At 56.1% G+C, this 10,083-nt stretch overlaps 1 protein-coding gene across 2 annotated transcripts in view; it reads left to right on the top strand.

Moving 5' to 3' along the window:
- The window catches only part of RASGRF1 (Ras protein specific guanine nucleotide releasing factor 1), a 93,324-nt gene extending 83,514 nt beyond the window's left edge, over positions 1–9,810 (top strand). For both annotated transcript variants that reach the window (XM_041751359.1, XM_041751360.1), the window contains 3 exons: positions 4,923–5,040; positions 6,043–6,111; positions 8,519–9,810. In XM_041751359.1, the coding sequence (XP_041607293.1) occupies positions 4,923–5,040; positions 6,043–6,111; positions 8,519–8,611 (280 nt within the window). In that variant the 3' untranslated portion in view covers positions 8,612–9,810. The remainder of the gene's footprint in view (positions 1–4,922; positions 5,041–6,042; positions 6,112–8,518) is intronic.
- Positions 9,811–10,083: the final 273 nt, after the last annotated feature.

The raw sequence follows: 10,083 nt of genomic DNA on the forward strand, positions 1-10,083 counted from the left end.
GAATGCCCCTGGGAGGCAAAACCACCCCCATGGAGAACCACCACTGCAAGATACTCCCATCCCATTTCTGCAGACAAGGAACCCGAGGCACTAGTGGCCACAGTGACAGAGCCAGGCACTGGCCCAGAGCGGCCTGCAAGGCCAGAGCTCTGTGGTTTGCCGTGGGCCACTTCCCAAGAGGGTCTAGGAAAGCTCCCCCAGCACAGCAGTGCCTCAGCCCCTCACTACATGCTGTGTCCACCCACGCACGGGCAATGGCTTTGGTGTCCCCTCCCCCATGTTTGCTGTGTGAGACCCCTCTGCACTGGTCTCTGTCCTCCTTCTGTGGGGAGAGCTGAGTTGGCCCCACCCTCACTCCCTTGTGCTCCTCGGGAGACCCTGAGCCACCCCTAGGTGTTGACAACTCAGAGGCCAAGAGTGCCTGTCCTGCCATCATGCCGATCACAGGGTCACTGAGCCTGGGGACAGGGCAGGCCAGCACCCCTGGCCCCTGGCGGCAGCCCAGATACTCCACTGACAGCCCATCCATGCCCCCTGCTGCCCCCACCACACCTGGTCCGTCCCTCACCAGCCCCTTGTATCATTGCCGTACTCCTCTTCACTGTATTTGTCTTCAGACAGATGTGCCACCCATCTGTGCCGTCTCTCTTGTGCCGGGGCTCCCCAGAGCTCCCCGTGGGCTGTGCTTGTGGGGGGCTGCCCCACCGTTCATTTACCAACCTGCCATCTGCCCTGGGTGCCTCTCCGTCTGCCTCTTTCCCATGGCTTCCTCGTCCACCGCCGCCCCTGTTCTGTCTTGGCCTCCATGCTGTCTCTCCTCCTCCCTGTGGGCCTGTCGCAGTGCCTCTGCTCCCTGCCACATGGGGCGGAGGGGTCTCCAGGCATTCTGGGGGTTGAGACCTTCATGTAAACCAGGTTCTTGCTTTATGGACACATGGGATAAACGTGTCCTGCATCCATTCTCCAGAGGCGCTGTGGTTTTCCCATAGAGCTGGGGGTCTGCCTCACCAGGTGGGGGACAGTGACCAAAAGGAAGGAAGTGGCCATCTATGGGCACAGCTGGTGACCTGCCTGGACAAAGAGTCCATGCTGAGCCTTACCATGTGGGTCTCAGCCCCATCACGGGCCCCAAGCCTTCATACAGCCCATCATTGAAATGTTTTTCACCCAGGCTAGTCAACAGCCAAGACTTCACCCCTGCATCCTACCCCTATTCCCCGAAGCCACCCTCTTCAATGCCCCTGGGCCTGCCTATAGCACTGGCTGCATGCCCAGACACCCTGAGTATGACTTCATCCACCCTTCCCATTCCCGAAACCCACAGCCCTGAGAAGCCCATGAGACCATCCCCTCCTGTCCACCTGCCAGCCATCAGAGCCTCCGAGCAACAGAATTTAGCTGAGATCTAAATTCTTCAGTAACATTTGGTCACCGGCCCTTTTGGGGTCAGTTCTGGTTTTGCCCACCCGCCCAGCCTCATCCTAACCCAGCACACATTTGCATGTCTGCACACTGGCCGCAGTTTGAATAGGAAGCCCTCCATTTGGAGGAACATGGGGCCAGGCTACTGCCGTAAAGCCAGGCCCCTCACCTGCCCGAAGTGAAGGACAGGACCAGCCATGGGGAGCCAGTCAGCTAGCTGACCGCCAGCCCATCCCCAGACCCCCTGCGCAGGAGTGAAAATCCACCTCTGTGTGGATATGAGGAGTCAGGGGCTCCAACATACCAAATACCTCTTTCCACCTTCATTCTCTGCCTGTGACCACACAGCAAAGCCCCATCTCCCGCTAACGAGACAACAGAGCAGTTAGTGTCCAGGTGGCCAAAACCAAGATTGGACTCTGAGCCCCACCCCCCTCCTGCCCTACGGCAGTCTTTTCCCCAAAATCTGAGTACCCGATTTCCTTGCACCACATGCCAGAAGCTTGGACCCTAGCCCTGGGGGTGGTGGCCCACCCATCCCAGCCTTAGTGCCCCTCACACCCTCCCTGGGAAGGAGAAGAGATCCCAGCCAGAGGCAGCGGAAGGTGTGAGAGTGGCCCGTCCCTCTACTGGGTGGGACAGAGCAGAGAGAAGGGAGAGGTGACCCCTGGGTGGAAGCCCACCAAGCAGCCACGTCTGACTTCAAGTTGCTGGTACCACATGATCCCTGTCGTCCCGCCTGACGTCATCAGAAATTTCTTGGTATAAAGAAACATCAAGTTGGGGACCCCAGGCAAGCATAGGCAGGTGAAGCCTGGGTGCCAGTATCTTCCAGGCAGCATCAGGCCGCGTCCAGGCACTACCCAGAAAACCAGAGGCAGTGATTAGGATGGAGAATGGGGCTCTTTTCTCTCTTTTCCCTAAGACACCAGATACAGGCATGTGAGGCGTCTGTCATAAGAGGGAACAACCCCATATCAGCTTTTTTGGATAGGCCCTGGTCCAGGGCAAGACCCTCCCTCCCCAAGGCGGCCCAGGGTGCCCACAGGGAAGGGTCAGAGCCAGCCAGACGTTGGGTGTTTAGCCTACAAGGAGACCTCTGCATGCTTCCCTGTCATTCGGGTGCTCCCCACGGTCAGTCCCCACACAGTGGCACCCGTTTGAGACCCTCCACCAGCCCTCTCCTCCCCACACGGCCCCCATCTGCCACCCCCACACATCCACCGGCACAGCTCTGGGTTTCGGTTGGTTGGTTATGTGTCTGAATTTGCTGTGCATGCGTGTGTGCACGTGTTCATGTGATTGAATTAACCACCTCACTAGGAAGGCAGTGAAGAGGGACAGAGCAGTAATGGGGCTGGTGATGCCACCTGCAAGTGACTACTTTGCACATCCACTGTGTTTCCCATGAGCTCCATAGATAGAGAGGTCAGGAGAGGAACCCCTGATCTTCCCACCACTCTGGGCCCTTGGACACCCCATAAGACCTCCAGGAACACTCTGCATGTTCGGTCCCTGTGGCCACGTGGCCTCCCTCCCCACTCCTTCCTGGACCAGAGATCCTCCCCGGCCCCTGGTTACTGAGTCACCATCAGGTGCGGAGCTGGCAGGGGGAGCAGGCAAGCCCCGCTCAGAAACAGCTGGCCAGCCAGCTGCCACCAGCTGCAGCTCCAGAGCTACTTCTCCATCTTTGAACTGTATCTCCATCCACCCTGAGCCTGTGCCTTAAACTCGCAGGACGACAGGCAGGATGTGGAAAGTCACATACTGTGTGGTCCAGCGGGACCCAGATTGCCCTGCCAGTGACCCGTGTGAGTTTTGCTGAGTTTTTTAATCACAACCCACAGTAAAATATATATATATACACATATATATATATATATATTTTTTTTTTTTTTTAAGAAATGCATAGACATAAAAGAGGAACAAAAACCTCACTGAGCAATGTATACTTCTGGTCCATGCAATGAGCTCAGATGTTCTCTTTTATTCTACTTCTTGGTTTGGTTTTTTCCATTTTTAAAAAAATCTGATCAACACTTGCCAAATTATTTTCAACACTCAAGAAAGAGTCAAGACTACAGTTCAGAAAACGATTCTGTCCCGGTCTCCCTAGCTGCCATATCCGAGCCCAGCTACATTTACGTTCATGTAGCAGTCTCCTTATAAGTGACTCATGTTTTCCCCAAGATGAATGTAAATAAGAAGGAAAACTTTGTCAGGACAGTAAATGGAAAGCCACCTTACTTGTCATAATACAAAGTTACCACCATAAACAGATAGAAGGTCACTGAATTTTGGTCGGGATCCTGGTATTTGCCAACACTCTGATCCCGAGACCTGTTGCTATTTGTTTAAAAAGAAAGAAGTGAGGGCAGAGAATTGCCAAAGCTGTGAGACCACCAGAGGGAAATGCAGTGCTTCTTACCGTAGGAACAACGGTATTTAATGTAGTGTAAGCACGTCACCAAAACTGCCTTGCAACCCGCTCCACTGTGTGAGCGAGCCTCAGGCCTGGGGGACCGGCCGGGGTCCCACAGCTAGCAGGCGAGGGCCCCCCATCTCCCTGCCTCACCTGCCTCTAGGGTGGCAGGTTGCCACGTGGCCCCCAGGAGACAAAGGGCCAATGGTGTGGGAACAGAGGTCACCTGCACCTGCAAGTCCATGCACAGAGCCCCCTGCACCTTCGTGCTGAGCTGAGAGGAGGCCACGAACCCTGAGGGCACTCCCTGGAGCTCTTCCAGAGCATAGTGGCCACTGGACCCATTGCAAAACCAGCCCCTTTCCCTGACCCCACCCAGAGGCTCCAGAAGACACCACTGTAGAACCAGAACTGAAGCCCTTGCTTCAGAGCCACAAATCAGAGCTGTGGTCTGTCACTCCTGGGTCCCATCTCCCCCAACATGCTACCCCCTAAAAAGTCACCCATCATGGACATTGTCGCCACCCCCTGCCTAGAAGCCCCTTGCGGGAGGGTGATCTCAGAGGGCCAGGTCTCCTGCTCTGGCTCCCCGGTGCTTGGGTGGCCAGGGGCTCCTGACACAGGGGCCAAGGTCTCAAGGAGCAGAAGGACGTGGGCGGCTGGATTCCATGCTGGTGGAACAGGGTGGGGGCTGCAGAATCCTCCAGGAGGTGACTGAGCAGGACTGGACGGGGAGTCACAGGAGAGACAGGGTCAGGGGCTGGGAGGGCGCCGGGGGCAGAGCCTGAAGGCTGCATCTGGGACAGAGCGGAGGGGACGGGGAGGGCTTTCTGGCCCGGGGAGGGTGGGCACCGTGGGTGGAGAGGTCCCAGGCCCCACGGGCGCTGTGTCACCCATCACCCTGGGACTGAGCCTCAGAGCCAGTGGACAATCCCAGGCCCGAGAGTTACCATTATTCTCAGAGAAGAGAAACCCTTTGCCTCCAGCAAAGCAAAAGACGCAGGCAGGGTGTTCTGTTTGTAGTAGAGGCTCGTGTTTTTAAATGAAAACCTTTTGTTTCATGCCATTTGCTTCGAAGTTGTGATCCACCCTGTGTCCCTTACCTGGGGATGTACCTCACCGACCTGGCCTTCATCGAGGAGGGGACGCCCAATTACACGGAGGACGGCCTGGTCAACTTCTCCAAGATGAGAATGGTGAGTTTCCGGGCAGTGGGGGCAGCAGAGCCCAGACCCGAGTCCCAGGACCAGCAGGCCTGCTCCATGTGTGTGCTGAAGCCTGGATCTGGCTCCCCGGGCCAGGGCCGTGGTTCTCCCAGTGAGACCTGTTCCCTCCCACCCCCATGAGACCCATGCCCCCCGACCCTGGCGAGGGCCATGGCTCCCCCAGTAAGAGCTGTGTCCCCCACCCCACCCTCCTGCTGCAAGGGCCGTGGCTCCCCCCGGGAGTTGACTGCATCGGGCAGCCCCTGCCGAGCCCGCCTTCCTGCACAACCTCAAATGATGCACACAGGCCGAGGGGTGGGTGCTCCTGGAACAGTATGCCTCACCTCACAGGGAAGCAACCTGAGGCTGGGAGGGGTCAGGGACCCCCCCCCACAGTTACCCTACAGGTAAAGGGCAGAGCACTTTATGTGCACCCCTTCTTTTACTGTCCCTATGACACTTGATTCGTGTGGCCCAACAAAATCATCAATGCAGCATCCCCCAGCACTAGCGAGTAGGTTTCTAATTTTCCCAGAGAGACCTGGGGCTGTAAGGGGAGCAGGGGCCTGAGTTCTAGCTACCCCGTCTACCTTCTCGCTGGACCTGGGGTCAGGGCTGTGTGACGAGCTCCCGACAAGTGCCTCTTTGTGGAACGAAAGCTTGCTGACAGGTTGGGGCCCCTTCGCGGGGTGCCTGTGCACAACATAGCAGGCGCCTTGACTTTTGCAGGGAGGTAAGGGCTGCTTTGGGCTGTTGGTCAGCCTGCCCCACTGACAGAATGATGCGGTTTCTCTCGAATAATTGACCTGTAGATTTTTGATGAGTATTGCCCTGGGAGCAGTTTGAGCAGAAACCACTAGCCTTGGTGGGGCTTCCCAGGAGGCGGCTTCAGGGTCGGCTGTCGATGCCCCTTCTGTGCTGCAAAGTGGAGGGGCTTGGGGGGGGGGCACCAAGAGAGCAAACTCTCTTCTTAAACTCCCCTCCTTCTCACAGATATCTCATATTATCCGAGAGATCCGCCAGTTTCAACAAACTGCGTATAAAATAGAACACCAAGTGAAGGTAAGCTGCCGGTGCTCCGACCCTTGGGCTCTCACACAGGTGCTCTGTCTGGACCATCCTCTTCCTCCCTCATCCCTCCACATCGACCCACTCCCCCTTCTCTCTCTGGCTCCCCTGGCTCAAATGCCAACTCCTCCAGGAAGCCCTCCCTCTCTCCTCCCCCCCCCCCCCCGCCCCCGCCACCAGTGAGTTCTCCCAGCTTCAGGCAGCAGGTGTGAACCTTGTCACCTGCCCTTGGATGGTGGAGGATTACATCTAATCCCCCACCAAGGCAAAGGAGGCCGCATTTTCAACATCTTTTTGTAAAGCAATATGCTCCTGGTTACAAAGTTCCCAATTGGGAAAAATCCCCTAGCCACCAGGTCCCCACCAGAAGCAGGGGATCCCCATCTCTGTGCAAACAGCACGGCCCGGCCCAACGTACTCACTTTGAGGTAGCACAGGCTACCTTGTTGCAGGAGGGTGTGGACACCACGGGGGCCCCACAGGTGAGACCGGCTCCAGGAGGTGGGGAGGGCCCACCTGAGGATGGCCACAGGGAGCAGCAGCAGACAGGCCCCAAGCAGGTGAGCCTGGGCTCCTGGAAGCTTCCGGAACCTTGTCATGAGGACCATGGGAAGCCAGGAAAGAAGCTTACAGAACTGGTTTAACTTGCATTTGTAAAGACAGTGGCTGTGTGGAGGGTGGTCAGCATGCTGGTCTCACTTTGCTCTTGGAACCGCATGCCCCATTTCATGGACAAAGTAACTGAGACCTGCTGACCCAAACTCTGGCTCCTGATCCTATGACCTCTCCTCCACGCAGACATCCATCCCCTCTGTCCCACCTCTCTGCCTTCCTGCTCAGGGTTCACTCAGTGTCCAGCCCCAGACAGATCCCCAAGCACCCCCAGAAAAGCAAGCTCTTACTTTTGTTTTGTAGCAGATTTGCCTGTAAGAATCTGTTTTTGAGAAAAACCAACAGGTTACCGATTGGGCCCCTTGCCCCTGGTCTTCGCTCATTCTGCCATTCAGCGTGCTACGTGTCAGGCGTGGGATCAGGCCTGGGGCCCTCCTCCTGGAGCTCCACCTCGAGCTTGGATGGGAGGCACATGGAAAGGTGGCCACCTCACAGGGGTGCTGTTTGCTGCCCATCTCCCCTTAAAGCAAAGCTGCTCAGGGGGCTTGATCTTGAGCTTGCTCATCATGAAGAGGACGAGCTCGTCCATATGCTGGTGTTCGGAGGGCTTGAGGTCGAGATTTATGAGTTCTAGGAAGGGGTGTTGGCAAGAGGTGGCCAGCTGGGCTTGGAAGACCAGCAGCTCATCTGGACTGTGATGTGGGGGTCACTTCCTGGACTTGCTGGTGGTACCCCTGAGCTGGACACTATCATCACTTTGTCTGCAACTAAGAGCCAAGGTGTTGACAGCTCCCAGCCCCACAGTAGCATGCTAGAGGCTCCAGCAGCAAGACGTGCACCCAACACCTGATTTTGCTCTAGCCGCCATCCGAAGATCCCCAAATGTGTGCTTTCTCTTCTGCCCTGGGTTTCTGCGCAAAAATACGAACCTTTGGTTCCAAACAGCTCACAAATGAGTAAGCCTTATAAAGACACCTGGCATAGCTGGTGCCTCCTGGGAGGGATGCTCGGGCTCGGGCTCCTCCATGCGCATTTAATAGTAGGAATCCAGAAGGTGATGTGAGGGAAGGAGGGAAGAATGAGTCAAGTCGGGCCATGGGTCCTCCTGATTGTCCACCCCAAGATCGTGCCCCGGAGTGAGCCATGCAAGGCCAGAAGGGGAGGCCCAGCCCGTTTCTGCTTTCCTCCCTTGGGCTGAGCGTCACTCGGCCTCAGGTTAAATCTATCTTTCCAACATAAAGGAGACACTGAAAGAACATAAAACCCCCAGATCACCCACCACTTGGATTCTATACTTGACATGTTAGATTTTTTTCTTTTCAAAAGAGAGCCCAGAATAGGGGCACCCAGGGGTTTCAATCAGTGAAGCGTCTGCCTTTGGTTCAGGTCATGATCCTGAGTTCCTGAGATCGAGTCCCTCATCAGGCTCCCCAGTCAGTGGAGAGCCTGCTACTCCCTCTCCTGCTCCCCCTATTCATGCTCGCTCTCTCTCTTGCTCTCTCTCTCTCTGTGTCAAACAAATAAATAAAGGCCCCCAAAAAGGCCCCAAATACTCCATCTAGTGCTCCACCAAAGCTAAGGCAGTGGAGGGTCAGGCTGACTGCCTGTGATTTAATATTACCAACAGGACGATATTTACGGTCATAAGGAGATGCGTGAAGACAAAACGCAGCATGAGGCAGGTCTGCGTTGTGCACCTGGCTGGCCGCCCTTCGGGGGGCCTGCTTCTGGGTCAGATGCCACAAACACCCCATGGCCCTGCTGCTTCTTCTCCTGTCTCTCCTCCCAGGTGACCCAGTACCTGCTGGACCGGTCTTTTGTGATGGATGAGGAGAGCCTCTACGAGTCCTCCCTCCGAATGGAGCCAAAACTGCCCACCTGAAGCCGCCAGCCCAGACCCGCCGCCCCACGGACATGCGCTGTGTGATGTTGTACATAGTTGTCTGGTTCCTGGATCTTCCTCCTTAGTATGTGCTTCTCCAAGAACACAGTCCGTTCTCGTTCTTAGATTCCTCTAGAAGCGGACCAGGAGCCTCGGCTCCGTTTCAGACGCCCCCCTGACTCCCGCAGAGCCTGGTTCCTTCCCACGACGTCCTCATCTTCCCGGCCCCTCAGCCTCTCGGAACGGGGGACAGAGCCCACGCAGACGCCAGCCTGGGCCTCATCCTGCTTCTGGCGCGCCCCGGCCCAGGCCCCCGGGCCGCGTGCCCCCCCACCCCGGGGCGTCCTCCCAGCATGTTCCATGTAGTTGTTATAACTGGGGGGTGGGGGGAGGCGGGAGGGGACCGCACCCTGAAGTCCAGTCATCCACAGATCTTCCCGCTGACGGTGATGCCAATTTCCAAAGCAGCTTTTTCAGCCAAAATCCCAGGGGTCCACACTCCCCGTCTCCCAGTAACCCGGACGGAGGGGAGTCCTCTCCACTGAGAACCACGCCCCGCGACACCAGCGCCGCCACCTCGTGCAGACACCACGTGCTCCTTGCTCTAGGAATCACACCAGGTAGCATGAGTAGCCGCCTCCGTGAACCCGGACGAGGCCCTGGAGCATCCCACGGGACACGGAGTCACCACACAAGGTCGCGTCGGCTTCTGCCGACCGCTGCCCGGCATTCACTGCAAGTCGGGGACGCAGAACATGTCACTTCTCCTCTTCTAGCTGCCTAACGGTTACTCCAAGCTTACGTTGAGATGCTCTGAGTCTGTATGCTTCGTGAAAATAGTACCACACCGTAGAACTAGGAAACCAATAACCGAGTGTTTTTATTGCATATACTGTAGTCCTGTCTGAACGCCTTCTAGCAGGAATATAGTACCGTAGTGCTTATTCTGTGAATATTACCATCGATTTTTTACATTGTACAGTAGAGAGAACGCGGGTTAACTCTGAAGCGGCAGGCATGCTCCACGACGACAGACAACTTTTGCTGTAAGCAATACCTAGTGGTATGAGAATTCTACTTCAAGTCCTAAAATATTTCAACTTACAGCTTGTTTGGAAAAAAAGAAATTTCCATTTTTGTAAAAATATATGTTTCCTGATTACCTCTTGCTAAATAAATCTCTTCTATCTCAGGGTGAACGGTGAGTTTTGAAGGGTTTCATTCGTTCACTCAAGGCATATCTGAGGAGCCCCCGGTTCTTCTCAGACTATGGGCTGGGACCAGAGATCCAGAGTGACAAGGACACAAACTCTGCCCTTGGGGACTCACGGTCTGATAAGGGAGACCGAGCCGGGCATCTGCTGCCCCTGTGACACGTTACGCCAAGGCTTAGTGGCTTGAATGAGTTTGTGTTGTTTCAGAGTCCTGGGGGGGTCGATGACAGGGCTCTGCCGAGGTCACAGCCACAGCAG

The sequence above is a fragment of the Vulpes lagopus genome, chromosome 4, assembly GCF_018345385.1.
Source record: "Vulpes lagopus strain Blue_001 chromosome 4, ASM1834538v1, whole genome shotgun sequence".
Taxonomy (NCBI): Eukaryota; Metazoa; Chordata; class Mammalia; order Carnivora; family Canidae; genus Vulpes; species Vulpes lagopus.